At 34.8% G+C, this 22,090-nt stretch overlaps 2 protein-coding genes across 2 annotated transcripts; one reads left to right on the plus strand and one right to left on the minus strand.

Moving 5' to 3' along the window:
- Window positions 1-1,968: 1,968 nt before the first annotated feature.
- On the minus strand, window positions 1,969-6,055 carry LOC129923806 (serine palmitoyltransferase small subunit A-like). Its single transcript, XM_056016554.1, has 3 exons — window positions 5,957-6,055; window positions 4,437-4,609; window positions 1,969-3,480 (listed from the first exon to the last, which is right to left on the minus strand). Exons 2-3 carry the CDS (start codon window positions 4,537-4,539, stop codon window positions 3,341-3,343), a joined length of 243 nt encoding a protein of 80 aa, XP_055872529.1. The 5' UTR covers window positions 4,540-4,609; window positions 5,957-6,055; the 3' UTR covers window positions 1,969-3,340.
- Window positions 6,056-11,208: 5,153 nt separating this feature from the next.
- Window positions 11,209-20,371, plus strand: LOC106052757 (ATP-binding cassette sub-family F member 2). Its single transcript, XM_013208197.2, has 15 exons — window positions 11,209-11,358; window positions 13,287-13,464; window positions 13,601-13,810; window positions 14,440-14,628; window positions 14,761-14,885; window positions 15,152-15,294; window positions 16,096-16,198; window positions 16,577-16,672; window positions 16,971-17,090; window positions 17,884-17,973; window positions 18,068-18,178; window positions 18,613-18,675; window positions 18,772-18,900; window positions 19,502-19,705; window positions 19,905-20,371. Exons 2-15 carry the CDS (start codon window positions 13,296-13,298, stop codon window positions 20,031-20,033), a joined length of 1,881 nt encoding a protein of 626 aa, XP_013063651.2. The 5' UTR covers window positions 11,209-11,358; window positions 13,287-13,295; the 3' UTR covers window positions 20,034-20,371.
- Window positions 20,372-22,090: the final 1,719 nt, after the last annotated feature.

Raw genomic sequence — 22,090 nt, forward strand, 5'->3', positions numbered from 1 at the left:
CGCAAGCATCTTTGGTGAAAGCGCTCAAGTAGTCTTAGTTGCTTTCTGTATAGTAGGCTACCCATGTCTCAGATCCATATAGAAGGGTTGAGAGAACCACCGCTTGGTAGACATTGATTTTGTAGGCAGGCGGAGCAATTTATTCCGCCAAACTCTCTTACCTACTGTAAGACTACCTTTGGTTGTTTGACTACGTTACGTAGGCAACTCTATTGTAATTGTTTTGCATGTAAGATTTTACAAAGATTTTGTCCACAGTCCTGTAATATTAATTTAGTGGCCTTAATCAAAGTAACTATAATGATTCGGATACAATTTTGCATGAAACATCAACAAACTAGATAATAATTTCTGCTATCGCAGGCCTTATCCATTCAGACGAGGGGGGCTGAGACGCAAAATCGGCCATGACATTACCATATGAACCGGCCATGTATTAACTAAATTAATTCACTGAAAACTGAGCTAGGGCATGCGTGGGTTTGCGTAAATTATTGTATTTCAGACAGAAAGGTCATCTCAATATGTAGGCCTACTAGTGTGTAGGCCTACTAGTGTACAAGCGTAACCTTAATAATTTTGAATCGTTTTATTATGATTTCATTGATCCGTCTAAGTGCTTTGTAACGCAAATTCTATGTAACTTTACAAAATATAGCCCTTTTATTTTTAGTTAATCGATTAGTATGCATAAGTATGCACACCCCAAACATTGTAGGCTATACGGATTGAGGCTATTGCATTATTACGGAAAATGTGTTAGGATAGTAGGCCCAATTATGTTACACTGTAAAGTCAGTCACATCGAGCCGTGGACCCATTTTATAATTGAATTTTTTTTTATTTTTTTGTGTGCATGTCCGGGTTTCGCAATAACATCCCAACCTAGGATGAGATATTCCATGACACATATAGCCTAATGTCCATTACTTCGAACGTGGAGCAAGACCAGCAAACATATGGCTACTTGAATGTGTAGGGCGAGTGGCAATGTTCCCAATGGTAATATACCCAGTGTCTGTAACGTCAAAAAAGTTTTAGGCCTATCCCTGTGATGGTCTGTGTGTGTGTGTCTCTGTGTGAACACATTTTACGTAAAGTGTGTAACTGAATCAAGCACCAAACTGCTGGTAGGCAACTAAACTGCCCATAGGCGTATTCTGTTTTAACTTGTAAAATTTGAAATAAATTGAACAACTTCTTAGTTAACAATCTATATTTAGAAAGAAAGCGCTTCAGGGACACCCTCAAAGCTTCTCTGAAGGCGTTCAGCATAGACCCTGGCACCTGGGAGACAAAGGCACAAGACAGAGCATCATGGCGTCACGCTGTGAAAACTGGCGCACAGGTTGCTGAGGAAAAAAAGAACAACGCAGGCAGAAGAAAAACGCCAGAAAAGAAAAGCAAGACAAACGACACTAGCTCCAGCTGGAATAACCTGCCCAGTGTGCAGCCGAACATTCCGGGCTCACATAGGTCTCACCAGCCACATGAGGAGGCATAAAACCCCAGTGCAAAGCCCTCAGCCCCCTGGATGACAAAGTGGTCATCATCGAACCACGATGGACGAACTATATTTAGAATTCTTTTCATGGCTCAACCATTTCTGACACCACCAAGAAGTCATGGAAAGATCACTCTTTCATTTCTAAATAGCAGGAGTCAGCCAGGAAAACCAATGACTTGGGAGAATTAAAGTCATTGGTTAACATGCAAGATTAGATGCATGGGGCGTAGGATGTAATCATCTTCTTTTTTGAAGTAACCGTCTGTATTATATAAGATTATGATAAGATATAAGATTGTATTGATTCAAAAGAAGATGGCTTTTCATTAATGAATAGTTTTCTCTTTCTAGTTATTTGGCAACATCATGATTAGATATACCATAATTATATGCAATATAAAAACCAACATATAAACGATATACTATAATTTATGCAATATAGAGACCAACATACAAAGTCCTTATTTTTAACAAAACTTTATTATAATTTTGTGTTGAATATGATTTGAAAAAGATCATCTTGTTAAAGCATAAAAGGTTTTATAATTACAAATATTTGCATATATACCGGTACATGACTTGATTGTTATTTCTTTATAAACGTGGTGAGTTTATAATCAGAAAATAATGTTAAAAAAATGAAAAATGATGGAAATTTCATTAAAAAAGTAATAAATACATTGAAAAATATTCATAAAAAAAAGAGCAGATTAAAGAAAAAAAGTAGATCTTGATAAAATGCATCATAATTTAAAACATTTTATTATTTTAATATATTTTGTTAAAAAGAAACTATACTTCTGAAAAAGAAACTATACTTCTGGTAAATAAAAAACTTTTGTTGGATGACAAAATGCAGGTTTCAAGGGAAAAAAAGTTTTGAAAAAAAAAAGAACAATTATAATCATACTTAAACAGTTTCTTAAATTAGTTTCATTACTTAAAAAAAATAAAATGAACAGGAATATTGTGTAGCTCATTAAAGGTATAAGCAATTATAAGGAACAAAGTGAAAAATATCAAAGCTTACAGCAACCTTGTACACACATACACACCAAGTAATATGCAACTTCACCAGAGGTCATTATGACCTGCGTGTCCCAAGTCAGGATCAAGGAGGAGATCCAGGCAAAGGGCTAATAACCCACCCACCCCCCACCCCTCGAAATTAAATAATACAGAAAGCCAACAAAAGATAACGGAACACTTTGTCCTGAGAGCAGAAGACTCTTCTTCAAAAAGAATCATGAAGGAAAGTGGCGAAAAACGAAAGGAATAAGAAATCAGAAAGAGAGGATGGGGCTGGATTGGGCACGCTTTGCGCAAAGCACCAATTAGCAACACAATGCAGATATGGAAGTGGAATCCACAAGGCAAGAGAAAGAGAGGGCATCCTAGAAGCACCTGGTGACAAGAACTAGAGGCAGACACATTAAAGTTTGGTTACAGATGGAAAGGATGGCCCAGGACAGGGAACTATGGAGATCTTTTGTTGGTGGTCGATACTCCAATAAGGCTGATGGGCTGTAAGTAAGTTAGTAATAAGCAATACATATTCACAGGTTTTATTAATGAAAGTTAAAATGATCAGACTGAAAACAAATTAATTTAGTTATACTTAGAACCGTTCATTTTATCTGCATCAATTGTTCTTCATAATTACATATCAGAGACACTTAGAGCTATTTTTGTAAGGGTTTGGGACTAGAACCTACATTCATACCCAATTTAATCAGCAACACAGACTTGAAGATTCATCAAACAATTCCTGTACATAAAAATTTACAAACGCCAGTCATCTGAAGAAAACAAAAGATTTCACTGGAGTCTACGCTATGTTACAACTGTGATGTCGGCTTCTGTTTCTATTCCCAGGAGATATTTAAAAAAGTGAAGCATCATGAGGGAGTGTCCAGGTAGATAAAGATATGTTGTGTAGAACACTAGCGCCAGGAAAAAGAGCAGCAGCACATCTGAGGGTTTGGTTAAGTTATTTTTTTTAAAGTTATGTAACAACTCTAGCGGGTAACTCAAATTAGAGTAAATTATTTAAGAGTCAAATGGTACAAAGACAAATAATGATAAGACTGGCACTATAATAAGTTATCCCTTGATATAAATTTCTTGGTTTATTTAGCAACAGCATGCAACAAATTAATATGCCTATCTGTATAATATATGAGTAAATGTATGGCATAACTGCCGCATAACTTTCTTCAAGAATGGTGTTTTTATCAAGACCATGCCAATTAATCAGTAGAATGATAAAATGTGTACTAATAATAAAGGCCACAGTAAAGTTCTCCCCTTTCAGCCCTTGCGATATGTGAGGCAGATGATGTAAAGGCCATCTGTTTCTATGGCCCAAAGTTAACGAGGGTGTCTTGTGTCCAGCACAACGACCAACAGCCTTTACTTTTCCACAACTAATGTCAGGGGTATCCATTCAAGCTGGCTGGACTCAGAAGCACCTTAAAGATCCCGAGATTAAAAATCCAGTCTTTGACCGGATTTGAACCCAGGATCTCCGGTTCAGAAGCTACTCAGCCACTGCGCCTCATAAAGGCATTATACTATACTTTATTGTCCTGGGTTCCGAAAAGCAGCCAAACTCTTGCCCATTTATGTCTTGACATACTAATTTAATATTTGATTAGTTTCAAATATCCTTTCAATATAATCAAGATAATTTTAACACTTAAGTATTCTTAAATATTTATAGAACGAAATGTATCAAATTGTTTAGGTTGAATACATAATTCTCAGGATTTTTGTATTAATCTTTGAATTCCCATTGTTAACATGGCACCAGATAATGGAAACAAAAGAGGCAATAAAGAAGAACTACCCAACCAAGCTTGTTTTTTATTGTCTAAATCTTGTTTGAATCTTATCAATTTATTACATTAAAAAAATCTAAAAAGGATACTGCAAGCCCATCTTTCTACAGGTTCCAGGAAATACACATTAGATAATATTGTGTAAAAAAAGTACCAATAGCTGCAACGATCAAATATTTTATTAAGAACCATGGTAGTAGTTATAAACTGTAGTGGTTGTCTAGAATGATGACCTAATGTTGAAGTTGTCTACACTGATGACCTAATGAAAAAAAGTAAAAAAATATAAACTTTTATTTCATCCAAACACACAACTGAAAACACAACAATTGTTTATATAGTATAAGCTCAATTTAATTACTCTTAATCTTTGTTATACTTGGATTTGTGTCAAATATTTATATTTGTAGAAATATTAGAATAGAGTCTAGATGGAGAAGTAGAATATATACCCTGTAATTAGATTTACTATGCTTTAGACTTGGAAACTTTAGATTTTTAGAATTTATATAATTTAGAAAATTATCTATATTAGTATATGTATACTTCATTACTTTTAGTTTTTCAGTTGTCAGAATTGACAGAATTACATTTTATTACATCTAGAACTAAATGAAGTATATATAGTATATAGAGCTAGAATAAATTAATACTAGTAAAGTAAGTTAAGTTCCCCTTTCAGACCTTGTGGTTTATAGGGCAAATGATGTAATGGTCATCTGTTTCTGTGGCCTATGGTTAACGAGGGTGTCATGTGGCCAGCACAACAACCAACCGCATTTTATTTTTCCCCAACTAATGTCAGGTACCCATTAGAGGTGGGTGGATCCAGAGGCGCCCAAGGATCCCAAAATTAAAAATCCCAGTCTTCATCAGGATTCGAACCTAAGACCCAAGTTCGGAAGCCAAGCGCTTTATCTCTCAATGAACATTCCTCCAACTTAATACTAATTATTTATATTAATACTAGATATAGATAAGTAGATTAATAATTAATACTAATAATACTAGATTACTAGATATAGATTAAGTAGAATAATAATACAGTTTACTAGATGACTTAGTCATAGTAATAGTTAGATCTGTACACTAAAAAAGTATAAGTCTATTATTCTATATATAATATATATTAAATATTATAGATATAGCCTATCATATCTAAAATCTAATATTAATTTTTTGTATTATTATTATAATATATATTTTTATAATCTAATTACTAATATTACAGTTTGAGTTAGTTACTGTGTTTGATTAACTTAGATAGCTTAGCTACTACTGACTACTGGTACTACACTCACACTGACTACAGTAACACTAACATCACTAACAGTAGTAACAGTTACAGTACTTACAGTGTCACTACAACAAGTACAGACAGTTGAGACAGACTACAGTTACAGATCTTAAATTTTATAAATTATTATTATAATAATTTATAATTATTTATTTATACCTAAGGCTAAGGCTAATACAGTCACGGTATAATGAGTATAGATCTAGATCTAAATATAATTATTATACATCTAATATTAGATTATATAGATCTAGATTCTAGTTACAATCTAGATCTAGACCGATAGAGTCTAATATCGATGGATAGTTTTACCAATTTTAGATTACAGTCATATCACACAATGATTCATGATTCAATCACCTGTTTCTGTCACCGGAAGTCATTCGACTAGAAAGAAAAGTGTTTCTTAGAAAAGAAAAAAAAAGAGTTGAATAGGCTGTCATAACCTAAATCGGTATTTAGTGTCTAGGCTAGATTCTAGATCTATAGATTACTTTCGGCATTTAAAAAATCTATAATTTAGATCTAGTCTGATATGAAATTACTTAGATCTAAGTCTAGATTTCACCTTTGATTAGTAGAGAATAATAATTTTACGGTAGATTCGAATGAATGCATTATATATATTATTATACATCTATAAGTATAAGACTTCATGATGCGTAGGGCGTAATCATCTTCTTTTTTGAAGTAACATCTGTATTATATAAGATAAGATAGGATTATTTAGTCGATTCCGAAGATGACTATGCAAACCCAGTTTCAAGGGGGTTGGGGTCTCACGTGCTTCTTCTTCTTCTTCTTCATCGTTCTCATTGTTATGTTGGAGTGTTCATATGACTAGACCAATACATGAGATGAACTGCGCAGTGGTTTCCAAATCAGGGAGCTCTCCATATAGTTTTCTTTCTATTGGGGTGATTTGGGGCCAATGTCTTATACGGGCCTCTTGGTAGAGAGAGCAGTTTTGGAGGACGTGGTCGGCATTTTCTGGTGATACTCCACATGGGCAGATTTCACTGGTTCCAATTTTCAGCTTCCGGAACATGTGTTGTCGCATTCTGTTGTGCCCGGTCCTGAGTCGAAAGATTAGTCGGGATAGCTTATAGTAAGCATCATCTTTCTTGTGATTTGGATGGGAGCTCGTCCATTTCTCATTTATTTTATCTACAATTAATTTCTTCATTTCTTCTGGATAGAGTGCAGAGTTTACTTGTGAGTTTGTTCTCCCACTCTTGGCGAGTGTGTCAGCCTTCTCATTTCCTGCTAGTTGTATGTGAGCTGGTATCCATTGGGGGAGCTACCACCTTCTACCAAGCGCGTCCCCAGGTGGCGGATAGGGGAAAGACCCTTAGATATAAGGGTTAGCTGTGAATAGCAAATAAACAGCCGCGGACCAACTGGTTTGCAGTCATGGAGGATGAGGTGAAGTATTCCAGTGGTTAGAATATTTACTAAAAACATCTCAGAATCCAGGGAAATGATTGCAAAAAGCGAGTATAGGGCGCTCTAACTCTAAACCCGGGTAGATGAAACCCGTTAGCTAGGGATAGCAGTTCATCTAGGAGAGAAAACTCCGAAACTGAACACCTGCTGCCTTGCAGATGATCTTGGATGATCAAAGGCTATGGGAGCACACCCAGAAAGAAAAGCAGGCTGAAGTCGGAGTCAATGGGCCTCCTGGCGCATAACACATTGACACGCAACATCATCTATGTTGGAGTTCGGTCTCACGTGCGTGTCCCGCAATCTACGCGCGAGCTCTCCAACTGTCACTTTCAGCAGAGACGGCCTTAGCAGTACGCAGGACCCGAGGTGAGAATCCTTCGCGGGGCCCATGGCGAGTGAAAATAAGCGGGCCCCATGAGCTGTAAGCGTAGACTATTTATACCGTACCACACATCACACAACCGGTCTCGTCCGTCTTATTGTTACAAAAAGTAGTAGGCCTATCTTACATTGGTAGGCCTACTGTACTTTTGGCCGTTTGACAATGTATTTGTTCTGCAGGTTGGGTTTTGCTTGCATGATTTTGTCCCGTCCTTTGATATTGGTTAAGTTTACCTTTAATCAACGCAACTACTGATTCAGACACATTTTACATGGAACAATCAACAAATTAGATAATAATTTCTTCTTTTGCTGGCCCTCTCTAGTACGAGGCCTGGTACGGTTGCCTACCCCTAATTTTAAGGCTAGCTGCCTCTGCTTTCTGTTTCCGAGGACACCTGCTTTTCTGTGAGGGACGGGCATTCCAGCAGAGGCGGCTATCCGCTTTTCGACTCGGTGGGAGTTTTGTAAGCTAGTTATCTCCAGAAGGGTATGTTTGTAAAATGTTGTTGTAAAATGTAAAATCTCCAGAAGGGTATGTTTGTAAAATGTTGTTGTAAAATGTAAAATCTCCAGAAGGGTATGTTTGTAAAATGTTGTTGTAAAATGTAAAATCTCCAGAAGGGTATGTTTGTAAAATGTTGTTGTAAAATGTTTTACACGTTTCGGATGTTCCTTCAGAGTTAAAGATAATTACTCCCTAGTCCAAACCTCACGCAGGACGACGGGGGATGGGAGCGGGTAGGGTTTGAACCCGGGACCATCGATAAATCTGAACGACAGTCCAGCGCGCAAACCGCACGACCAGGCAGCCATATGATTGCATGTTAATAAAACATTGGTTTTCATAGGCAACATATCCCATGCTCTACTACGGTGATGCCCAACCTAATTCGTCCAGCGGGCCATTTTAATTTCAGACACTCGTGTCGCGGGCCACATGACCGAAATGTTACAATAAGGAAACGAAATCGACCTGAAACTAATTTGATGAGAAACCCGTGGATCTAGTCATCATCATCATCATTCCTTTGAGTTCCTCATGGAACATAGGGCCTCGACATAAACACGCCACTCTCCACGGTCTCTTGCTAGCTTTTTGATGGTGTCCCAGCTCTTCCCGGTCTTCTCTGCTTCTTCAAGTACACTGCGTCGCCATGTTCTTTTTGGTCTTCCTCTGCGTCTTGTTCCCTGTTCCGTGGATCTAGCACTTACATTAATTCATGTGATATTTTAAGTTCTTTTTTTTTTTTTATTACGCGTCGAAAAATGGCTTCGATTCTCTACTTAAGACGTGAGCAACATTGGAGCTAGCTTGACCACCGCTATATTGGTTTCATAATGATGTCTATTTATTGATGTTTTTTTTTTAAAGCCATACCTTTTTATGTAACAAATGTGTTGGCTTATTACAGTGTTACATAAAAAAGTAAATATCCGTTCACTTTTCCTGGTAGATTTTACATCAAAGCGTTTAAGGTCTTGATGCCAATTCATCAGAGAAAAATTGAGGGCCCTAACATAGGTAAATTTAAGATACATTTTTCTACCTTTGGGTTGGGGGGGATATTCTACACTTTGTGCCGACATTTGAGGGGGCCGTATTTTGGGCATCATTGCTCTAATATGTATATTGTAACATGCTGTAAAGGAAACAACTCAACGCCAAGGGAACAATGACAATACACGTTTAATAACATAGATCCCAAAACAAGACGAATATCCACAACCATCAAATATCGCACTTCCTCTTCCTCTCTTTCCGTTCAGTTAGATCAGTGATTCCCAAAGTGGTCTAATTAATTAAGTGGTCCGTTAATAGAGTTATTAAAACAAATAGTTCAACTTAAAATGTAGTTTAAAATTATGTGTAATTTGAAATTGATGAATTTTCAAAAATTCAATATAACTTAAGCAGGGGGTCTACGGAAAACCAGAAAACATGGCAAGGGGTCTACGAGATAAACAAGTTTGGGAACCACTGAGTTAGATCAACCTTTATGCACATCACACACTGTTCCATGAATTTCAAATTTGTCTCGTAGACGTGGAATTGTTAACCTTGAAGGTGGTTCTGTACCATACTCGCGTCTCCACTGTCTTCGAACCGCAGCAACATTCTCAAACTTTCAGTACCACTTAATTATCCGCTTCCGCTCCTCAAAAGTCAAACGCAGGTTCGCCATGTTGCAATTACTGATGCTGAAGGCCACCAGTTTGAACATTACTCGCATTAATCACTTTTATTTTTCACATCGGACATTAATCTTTCCATGTCCAGAAATTTAGCATTCTAGAACGGGAAATAAATTGTCTATGACAGTTTAAAGTGTGTATACATTTTTTTGACGCACCCTATATATATATGGTATTTGTAAGTTGTGATTCAGCATTTGATTGTTTTTAGTCTTGAAGTTATTATTAGGTATGTCTAGCAGCCTATAAGTCTTGACCAAAGTGTGTAGGCCTAACGCAGTGATTCCCAGAGTTGTCTATATATTGACTCCCAGAAGTTTACGATGACTTAGCCTATTATATTAAAGGGTCTGGAGACAGAGCAGGCCTACTAGACTAGTAAACATAGAGTCATAAGTGCTCTACTACGTTTGAGGTCTGATCCATGAGTGCCACATTTTTTTTAAAATTATTTTTAGTAGGCCTACTTATCTTATCTTATAAAATACAGATGTTAGCCTACTTCAAAAAAACGAAGAACCAATTACCTCCATTATCCTCCTCCTTCCCCCCCCCCTCGGCCAGCAGCTGTTCTTAGCAGGATATCAAGAGAGAGGCCGGTCCATTCTTTTACATTGTCCAGCCAGCTTTTCTTTGGACGTCCCTTTCTTCGTGCTCCCTTCACTGTATCTTGAAGGATGGCTTTTGGCATTAAATTGCCATGATATTTAGTGCCAGATCCGGCCAGCGACGTGGTTCCATCCGGTCCGCTGAAATGTCGTCACAAAGTGTAGAAGATCCCCCCCCCCCCCCCATCTTTAAAAAAAAATTGAAAAATTTATCCTAATGGTTATGATCTCCTGAATGTAGAATCTACCAGGAGAAGTTGAACGGATCTTTACTTTTTTGTGTGTGGAACATGATAATAAGTCAAACATTTGTTTTATAAAGAAAGTGTGGCTGTTTAATAAAACCATTCAAACGGATTAATATATAAATATGGCTGCATTCTTGGTTTTAGCCGCAAATAAAAGATTGTTAAACTACGCCAAGAGATTGGAAGATTGATGGGAATTTAATATTTACAAAAAAAAAAACAGAAATTTAGTCATTTGTAAACGTATCTACAATATATGTTGCTCATAGATCTACATCTATATTAAGTTGAGACGTGAAGCCATTTTCTGACGCGTGAAAAAAAAAAAAGGATAAATTTCAAATATCTCATTAATTAATGAAGTAGCCAGCCTACGGGTTTCTGATCAAATAGTTTCAGGTCAATTTAATTTTGTTTTTATACCTTTTCGTTCATGTGGACCGCGGCACGAGTGTTGGAAATTAAAACTGCCCGCAGGTCAAATTAGGTTGGGCATCACTGATTTAGTGTATACTCTGTGTAATGTTGAGGCTATTATGACTAGAATTTTCTTTGAAGACTATAAGTGTAGATCTATGTAGAGGTCTAGTTTTCTGTTTCGTTTTATACAAGATATAGGGCAATATAGGCAACCGTTTTTTCCCCAACCCACTGGCAATAGACACTATGCCCGTTTAAAATTATTTTTAGAATCGTCGTCATTGTTCCTTTTCCGGTGTCATGAAGATACACATGCGTCGCATTAGGAGGCATTGATAAAATATTTCTTTAAAAACAAAAGATTGAAAGAATATTTAATACCTGTTGGTTATATTAATATTTGTTTATCAAGGTAATTATAAGGGTTATGAAATCAGTTATAAGATTGGAGTCTTAGATCTAGTCTAGACCTAGACTACTGACTAGTCTGAGTCTGAGACTCATCGACATCGCATCGGTCATCTTGAATTTATGATTTTAATGATTTATCTTGGTCTCATTACTCACTCAGTACTCTCACTGAGTCTCACTCACTGTAGATCTAGTCTGTAGTGTAGACCACTCCAGACTCCACTGTCGGCACTGTAGTCTACAGTAAGACTACAGAGTAACCGAGTAACAACAGTCTACATCTATTCTAGAACTAAGAGTAAGATACTTAGAATTAAATTAGAAGGGCGAAGGGTAACTACCGTAACTACTAACTTACTTACACTACTAACACTACTTAAAGGGAAACTCCGATAGTTTTTCAAATTTGAGTTATTGACATATTTAAATTCTGAGTAAAAAGTTGTAATAGTAAACATATCATTTTTTATTTAAATGCTTAGAAAATTTTATATTTATAATTAGTCAGTAAATTCTTGACATCTAAAAAAAAACGGGATTCCTTGAGATTTTGTTTTAAGTTATTTCATGCGTCACTTCCCTAAACAATACTGAAAGAGAAACTTGATTTAACCAATCGTATCGCTTCATTCTTACAGTAGCTGTTAAGCTTAGTGACGGCCTAGTCCAGAGCTAGGATACAGTACAGTTATATATATTTATATATTAATATATAAACATGTACCGGTATAGATAGATCCAAAAGCATTAGGATAACCAACTCGAGGAAAAAAAGCAACATTTTCATCTAAGCCTCTCCCTATCCCAAGAAGTTAAGTAAATAGATCGTGTGTCTGAATGATTCGAACAAGCTGGTCAGTGTAAGGGTAGTCGAGACTACGTGTAGTGGGTCCTGACAAGAAAACCAAGCGATAGTGTTTGTTGTGTGTTGAGTGGTCTGGCGAGAAATACACACTGCCGTGATTAGTCAAGCATGTAAATCTACTTTTAATATGCATTTTTTCTTTGCTTACAAGATCCTAGATCTAACTGCATAGACAAAACTATATTTCTTTTACGAGAATGTAAACTTTGCTGTATGGTCTCCTGTTATACAATAAGTCAATAGATTAAAACACCTTTGTGACGTCACATAGAAACCCGGTGAAAGTCTGACTGTTTTGGATATGCAGAAATTACTAAGTTATTATTGCTAATAAAAAAAAAAGAATATAATTATATATTCATTATCTGTAAATCAAATATATATACATATTATATAAAAAATTGTCAAAACCATCAGAGTTTCCCTTTAAGTACTACAGTACTTACACTTACAGTTACACTAGTTACAGTACTTTAATTAATTTAATACTTACACTTCTAAAAATCATATATATATATATATATAAGATAAGGATTATCATTACTAAAAGATACTCTGTAATGTAACGTAACTGTAATGTGTAGTGAACTAGATCTAGATCTTCTTAGCCCGGCCTACTGTCTAGATTACTCTAGAGGAGGGGTGGTCAAATTACGGTCCGCGGGCAACATGCAGCCCGCTAGAGTGTTTTATGTGGCCTGTGGACACCTACAGAAATCAGGTGTGCCCACAGATTTTACACTTTTAAAATGCAAATATATTACCAGTATGGAGTTCATAAAATAAATGCTTTTGAAATATTGAATATAACTCTAATTATAGTTCTATTATGTATACATCATTTTATTTTTAAAAATCGTATCCCTAATGATTGAAAATAATCAGAAATACTAATGCTGAATACTATTGCGGTTGACAGTAGTTAGTAATCTGTAGACTTTATAAATAATAAAGGCCTAGTTATTCAAATTACTGTGAAAAAAAAAAGAATTGAACCCAAATTTAAAAAATGTGATAACACCCATTTAATAAGTCTACATTTATCCATTCTTGTTCTTGTACAGCTGAAAGCAATGCCTTCTGATTCGAAAAAGAAAAGGGACGCAAAGAAGAAAGAAGCAGCAAAATCAAGAGGACAGAAGAAAAATGTGAAGCTAGATGAAGGAGAAGCTGAAGTCGACTGCACAGACAGCCCTGAAGAAAATGGAGAAAATGGAACTGCTGTAAATGGCAATGGAACAGGTACTAGGATTAGATTACTACAGTTGAGTCCTAAAATATTTTTGACCAAGTGCTATTTTATCTTTTAAGTAGAACCCTAAAATACTTTTGGCGAAGTGTTATAAAATTTTTTTAAGTAGAGCATTTTTCTTTTTAGATGTATCTTCAATAGCGACTTTGCTAGATGAAATGACCATAGCAGCCAAACACCGTTCAGTTACTGGTGTTCTAGCTTCACACCCCGACAGCCGTGACCTGCACATCCACAATTTATCCATTCTGTTTCATGGTGCTGAACTATTGATGGATTCAACACTTGAATTGAACGTAGGAAGGCGATATGGGTTGATAGGTTTAAATGGCTGTGGTAAGTTAAAACAAATTGATTAAAGGAAGACAAATTTAAAAGAAAGTTAAAGGGAAATAATGACTAATTTGCAATGAATCATGTCTGTTGGTGCTGAAAACATTAATTATATCAATGTAAGGAAATTTAAAAAACAGATTAAGTTCAACACTTAAAAAAAACAAAAAGGCTGATTTAATAATGTACACTCTTGGTTGCTATAAATGCTTATTTTCTCTTTGCTTTTAGTTTTGGTCCTTATAATGTGAACTGTCGCATCCTTTCTGTATAATACTGTTTTTGTATTGGGGAGAAAGTAATTGCAGTGAAAAATTTAGATATTATATTTAGAAGAAAAAAAATTAGAGAATGCAAAGTAATAGAGAGAAGAAGGGGAGAAAGTGGTTTTGTTCATCCATTGTTATCAATTAGAAATATTACTGTTGGTCGTAAAAAAATGGGTGTATCTTTGAATCTGGTGCCTGTGGGGATGAAACAGTGTTTGGGAAATAAGGAGAAAATAAAAAAAAGAAGAGTTACCAAAAGTGGTCCCTAGACTGATAGTTTCATTTCTATGTCAAGAGTCAAGAAAAAAAAATATGATTCAGTGAATTTTTTCTAATTGTTATTTTATTTTGTTTGCTATCTAGGTAAATCATCTTTACTGGCCGCACTGGCTGCTCGTGAAGTTCCAATACCTGAACATATAGACACCTTTTTATTACGTAGAGAGATGCCCCCTAGTGATAAAACAGCTCTAGAATGTGTCATGGAGGTCGACGATGAGAGACACAGGCTGGAGAAAGAAGCAGAAGAGTTGGCTCACAACCCAGACCCTGGTACTTACTGCTCTCTTGTTCTTTTTACAAGCCTACATCCATTTTATTTTTTCACTCTAGGCCTAGATAGCATCTTTTTTTTTTTTTTTTTTTTATATGAAATCATAAATGTATATATCTGTACATTTTCAGCTGCCCATGAAAGGCTGATGGATGTATATGAGAGGTTGGAAGAACTTGATGCAGGTAAAGCTGCAGCCAAGGCAGGCTACATACTTCATGGTCTAGGTTTTTCTAAAGCCATGCAACGTACAAAGGTATATTTAGTGTGCGACTCTAGTGTTTAATAGTTTAATAGATCAGGTATATTTTCTCTTGATAGCAAAAATTAACAACAGCTTCTTTTTTTATTTTATTTTTCAATTTTAAAAGTTAAAATTAATTAATTTAAAAGATGTGTTATCCAATTTCCACTGATTGCCAACTACAAAATATAAAATGGCTAAATTGAGTAATGTTTGCATTCTTCCACATCTGATCAAGGCCGAAGTAACTGTTTTTATTTTTCCATTGTTGACAATAGGTCAAAGACTTTTCTGGAGGTTGGAGAATGAGAATATCATTGGCCAGAGCTTTATTTATACGTCCCTCGCTGATGCTCCTCGATGAGCCAACTAACCATTTAGATCTCAACGCTTGTGTCTGGCTTGAGGAAGAACTTAAAACGTAGGTTTTTTTTTTTTTTTTTTTTTGTATTTTCATTTCTTTTTCAGCTTGAACTAAAATAAATTTAAGCACCTAATAACAATAACCTTATGCTGAGTTGATGGCCCTCGTTCTTCTAGCTGCTTGCACTGTTATGTTGGTTGTAATAGAAAGGGCTACAATCATCACTGTAACCCAACCTTTTCATTTATGAGAGCCTTAAAAGTAGAATAGGATTGAAAGAAAATGAAAATATAATATTAGCTGATAAATTCTTTTCTGTATTACTGATAATTTCACTTATTAGCTCTAACGAGTATTATATGGGTAATTAAAAGTGGACCAAAAAATTTAGTTTTGAGAAATTAAATAATATAATTATTTTAATTTTTTTTTTAATTCAGAATTAAGTATGAGTTGGAATTTTTGTTTTCATGCAAAACCTTTTATTACAATACACTAGAATACACTACAGTAACATTTTATTGAAACATTTAAACTTTAAATCCTTCACTTTTTAAAAATTTAACTTTTATATTCCATTTAAATTGACCTGGCCATCTGGTATATATATGTCATGTAGCTTTCTCAATGGTCCATGGTTCATACCCTGCCTGCTGCCATCCCCTGTTGTCCTGCAGTAGTTTTTGACTAGCAAGTAGATTATCTTCAACTCTGAAAGAACATAATCATAATCCAGCAAAATGTGTGATCTTCGCAACAAATTTTGTATTTGAAACATTAGATAACAATATTGTGAGTTGACAACTGTCTGTAATACTGATACATTTCATAAGTATTGTTTCCCTTTATTCTGTGCAGGTACCCACGTATTCTTGTTGTAATCTCACACTCTCAGGATTTCTTAAATGGTGTTTGTACAAATATTGTACACATGCACCAGAAGAAATTAAAATATTTTGGAGTAAGTATTGTCCAGTTGCCACATATTCTAATTTAGCATTTATGTGTTACTAATTAATTCATTTGGTATAATAGAGTTAAATAGAAGCATAAAACAAAGAATGATGACATAAAAGGCCGAGTTATAGTGCCAAAACTCCTGCACTCTGTAATTAGATGTGTGGTTGAGTTGGGCACGATGTTCATATCCCTTGAAGCGATAATTTTCATGATCTGACTTTTGTTTTTGCTGAATGGAGTTAAAAGTATTAGACAATAAGTTTTTTTTCTAATATCTGTTGAGCTTTTAAATGTGCAATATGTCACCAGATAAAGAAATACTGATAGTCTTCATGTCTATATATAATATGTAACAAAATGCACTGGCATTTTTTTGCAGGGTAACTACGACACATATGTACAAACACGTTATGAACTGGAAGAGAACCAGATGAAAAAATATAAATGGGAACAAGACCAAATAGCACATATGAAGGTAAGTAGAAGTAAAATAACGGTAGTTATGGCAAATTGGAAAATGGAGACCACATTTCAAGCAAACAGTTCCAGAGTGCTGGAAATAACAGTTGGTCATTGTTACACTTAAGAACCTGAGCTACAAAAAAACTGTGTGATCCACTATATAGTGACTACCATATTTTTAAGGAAAGCTTTGCTTTTTAGTTGTGCTATTTTTACAAACTGATTCAATGATAATTATGCCTTACATTTTTATTTTACGGTTAGAATTTATAATGTTGGTGTGCACCTAACTATTTTGTTTGTCTCTATAGAACTATATAGCAAGGTTTGGTCATGGTAGTGCCAAGTTAGCCCGTCAAGCACAGAGTAAAGAGAAGACACTCAAGAAAATGGTGGATGGAGGATTAACAGAGAAAGTTTCTTCTGACAAGGTTAAAAATCATTTTCTTGTTCCAATAGCTGTTAGCCATATGTTTAAACAACTACTGGTATTTTCCTATTGCATTGGGCTGTTAATATATTAAAATTATATTATAAAAAATCAAATAAAATTGTATGAATGAACATTATAGACCTTTTTCTTGTTGAAAAAGTAACTTTTGTAATGTTTGTGATCAAAAGATTAAGGAATCTGGAAAACATCTGGATAGTATGGAGCTAGAACAGATACACTTCATCTGCTTAAGGAACTTTGAAAACTTCCAAATACAGCTATAAACTATTTTTTTCAAAAGACAAAATTTGTTTTTACAAATCTTCAGGGTGCTGTAGAATAGGGAAGGCAAAAAAACCCAACTTGCTTTAACATACATTGAACAGCTGCATCTTTAAAAAAAAAAATAAAAGTGGCTGCCTGAGTGCTATTCAGACATTTGTATGTGTGTTGAAGTTCAAAGTGTAACCTTTCTTTCATGAAGTCATCACTATTGCTTTAGGATATATGATATAAGTGAGGTCTTTATCTTATTCCTACTTCAGACAAACCATATCATACTTACAAGAAGCACATCCACAGATATTTAATAAAATATACACATACTATAATATGTACAATAAAACAAGAACTCCAGTATCCAGATTTCTTACTTAAGCTTGTAATGTTGGATGCTATGGGTTACCTTTTTCCATAGTTTGATATATGTTTTTAGGCAGGGTCATTTACGTAAGATAGTCATATATTTTTGTTTACCTTATAACTAATGCCTGATTTTTTTTTGTTTTCAGACTCTATCTTTTTATTTCCCAAGCTGTGGAGTTATCCCACCCCCTGTTATAATGGTTCAACATGTCAGTTTCCGTTATTCTGAAGGACAGGTAATGTATTTAACTCAGTCATCAAAAACATTAAAGTTTCCTGCTCATGACTTCACTCAATTAGTTTTTTGATGATGATGTTGTGTGTTGACAGAAATACATTTACAAAGATTTGGACTTTGGCGTTGACTTGGACACCCGCGTGGCTCTTGTTGGTCCCAATGGAGCTGGAAAGTCGACATTACTCAAACTCATTACAGGAGAGGTTAGAACTTAAAACATTTCTTTAACTCTCCATAATTATTGTCTAGGTTCCGTTATAATGATTCATTTTGCTCATTTGTGTTTCACTACCCTGTTATGATTAAACTTTAATGTTTTTGTATGTTATCAGGAAATGTTATATTCTGTATATAATTATAAAAGAATGCTTGTTCTTTTTATATAACATAAATTAAAGTTTATATAACCAAAAATTAATTTAATTGGTCAAATCAACGTGGGTATCGTTAGTTAGGAAGAGTTAATGGGGATGAAAATGAAATAATTCTTGAAACTAAAGAAAAAGTGTTTTAAACTTAATAATAGCAAACAATAGTTACTCCTTTCTTTAATTCTAAAACCTATACATACAAATTTCTCTGCATGTTTTTTGTTCTATTATTTCTTTCATTTAGTAAAATATATTTTTTTTTCCAGTTAATACCCACAGATGGTTTGATCAGGAGGCATTCGCATCTTAAAATTGGACGCTATCATCAGGTACTCTTAATGTAAAATTCTACATTAGAGTGTGCATTTAAATAGTTGTACAACTGGATGTATGCATGAAATAATCTTGTGTTGTTTTGTTTTCAGCATTTAGGTGATCAACTGGACTTAGACATGACTGCCCTAGACTACATGATGAAGTGTTATCCTGATGTGAAGGAGCGGGAAGAGATGAGGAAAATTATTGGCAGATATGGTCTGACTGGCATGCAACAGGTGAAATATGTTTATGTGCACCTTTTTAGTCCTAGTCATGCATATTCACCGATGACGTAAATTCTGCCAAGTCACTGGTTTTCCTGGCTGACTCAGGCAACCCATTCCATGCTGGAACTAGGAAAGAAGGAGCATTTGTACAAATTTGTCCTAGCATATGGAACAAGGAATTAACTTTTATCTTTGTGTCTGTCTGACTATTTTATTAGTTTTTTTTTTTTGTATTTGAAGGGTTCAGTGTTTTATGTTTAATTGCTACTTTACATTTTAGACTTCTTTCCTAAAGAGTCTCTAAATTTAGTGATTTTACTAGTCAAATGTGAATCTTCGTTTGTTATGAATCTCACTGCTCTATTTTGTGTCTGTTCCAGTTTCTTAATGTTTTCTTGAGTTGAGGTTTAGAATTATGGTGTGAACATTATTTTTAATCAAAGCCCTATTACAATTGTATGTAATACATCTCGACAAAGGCTAATTTGATATTTTTTTCATCCATAAAATGAAATGTGTTCAAGTGACTTAAATTTTAGCTAGGTAAATTTATACTTGTAAATTTTACTGTATGTAAAAAAAAAAAAACTAAATTGTTTCAAACTAACAGGTTTGTCCCATTCGTAATTTGTCTGATGGCCAAAGATGTCGTGTGATATTTGCTTGGTTAGCTTGGCAGTGTCCCCATTTATTACTCCTGGACGAGCCTACTAACCATTTAGACATTGAGACCATAGATGCTCTAGCAGATGCCATCAATGAATTTGAAGGCGGCATGATTCTAGTTAGCCACGACTTTAGGCTTATATCTCAAGTAAGTCATTTTATATCATTAAAATTAGAACTTGAGTGTGTGTATGTTTAAAACATTCTATTATAGACATTGCATATTTTAATATTTAGAATAGCACTAAATATACATAGTCTAGAAATGTAATGATTGCTGATTAATCTGCTTTTGTTTTTATCTACATATTTCATGGTCTATATACTTTGTTGTTTGTTTTTGATAGGTGACTGAAGAAATCTGGGTATGTGAGAAAGAAACTGTAACCAAATGGGAAGGAGATATATTCTCATACAAAGAGCGACTGATCAAAGAGACGCAGCGTGCAAATGCCAAGTTGAAGGCCACCAACTGAAAACACACAAAAATACTCAGCTTAACTTACTGCAAAACTTTTGGGGGGAATTTAGTCTTTTTTTAATAGGCTGTAGTCTATTGCAACAATGAATTTTTATAAAACCTGAATCTTGAAGTTGTCAGGAATAGTTGAAGGGAATGGATGTTAATTTAAAGAAAAAGAAGTGTTTTGTTTCTAAAGTATTTCAAAAGTACCTGTCCTTATTTACTGCCATATTTCTCAAAGCTTGTCTGGTAAGAAGTTATTCATGACAATCTGTCTGTACTGTCCGCTAACACAACATAATGTTGTTAACAATACAGACTTGAAGGAATTGAATACATTTGTTATTCAAATTATTTGCTTTTCTTGTGTGTGTTCTTAATACCCCCATTTTCAGAACCCAGGTGATTTAAAGTTCATTTTACTAAGTTATTTATATTTCAAAAGGTATGCTGCCATCTCAATACCGGTACTTTACTTTTACTAGTTATGATAAGATGATTCTTAAGACCAGCTCATGCCCACAACCCAGAAGTAGTTCTTGTCTGGCTATTATCTCACCAAATGGAGGGCATGCCACATTACTACACCCAGCACAATGGAGGAGGGCATCAGCACGCCACATTACTACACCCAGCACAATGGAGGAGGGCATCAAAAGTTTCAAAAATCATTTTGAAAATGAAAAATTGTAATTAACTGGAGAAAGGATACAAAAGTAAAGTTCCCTCTTCAGAGCTTGTGGTCTATAGGGCAGTTGATGTAAAGGCCATCTGTTTCTATGGCCTACAGTTAATGAGGATGTCATGTCATGCACAATGACCAACCTCCTCTACTTTTCCCCCAACTAATGTCAGGTAATAAGAGAGATCGAAGACATGACAAATATTATTAACCATCAATATCAGACAATTTGTAATTGTATAGATTGAAGCTTTTTCTGAAATGTCAGAACTATGGGACTTTTTAAAGTAGTCCAAGGAGAAGCTGTAGGTCTAATTGTGGTCATAACATTTAACCCTATTTGTTTTTCTCTTGTTACACATATTTATACTGTGACCTTTATTTACTTTCAATATTCTAATGAAAACCAAGGGTCTTGATTTTGAATTCAGGTGAGAGCCGGATTGTTTAGCTCAGAAAATGATGGGACAAGCTTACCTACATTTGCTAAGCAAAAACTAAAGGTGGGTACCATGTTGACAGTTTAAAAGCTTGGATTCACAACAATTGGATTCTAATTATACTAATGACAACAGTGAGGTACAGAGCTGATCAGTTCCTAGCCATCAACTCACTCTGGTAAAACGTTTGTACACGATTTCTCCCACACTCTGATTAAGCTGAAATGTTGCAAAATTATTACTTTTATCTGACAACACAAGAATCAATTAATAAAAAAAAAATAGTTATTTGGTAACTATTTTGTATGGCATCTTGAACAAGGGAAAGAAATCGTACTTGACATGTAAACAGCTGAACAATTATTGCTAATCATTTAAATAGTCAAAATATAAGTTTTCACTAAAAATTTATATAAAAAACATTCTCCCAATAAATGTTAGCGAATAAAACAAAGTTATTTAATTTTAAAACTAAGACTTGAAAACACCTTATTCCTTGCTTTCTAGTTTCTGTGACGCAATTTTTTCAATAGTGATTCTAAATCAAATGATATCTGATGTTCGATTGATATCAGAGCTGTAGTCCATTTCTCATTGCAAAATGCTTCCTAAACCTCAAATTACTAATCACATCTTTAATAATGTCGACCCTGGGAAGGTACTGGGCTTTATTCGGGAAGTGGGGCTATCTACGAAGATCTGATTTGTGAACATGCACTATTTACATTAGATTTTTACCAAATATTTAAATTTTTACTACCTTTACTATTTTAACTGTGAATAGACCTTGATTTTAATTATATGACTGTATAGAATCTGGCCCTTGTTGTTTAGAGAGAGAGTAGTCCTTAAGGGACTGCAGGCACGACATGGCCTAAATTGTGCCGATGTGCCTCAAATCAACAAATCAACATCAAATCAACTAATCACATCATGGCTGTTAAAAAA

The sequence above is a fragment of the Biomphalaria glabrata genome, chromosome 1 (assembly GCF_947242115.1).
Source record: "Biomphalaria glabrata chromosome 1, xgBioGlab47.1, whole genome shotgun sequence".
Taxonomy (NCBI): Eukaryota; Metazoa; Mollusca; class Gastropoda; family Planorbidae; genus Biomphalaria; species Biomphalaria glabrata.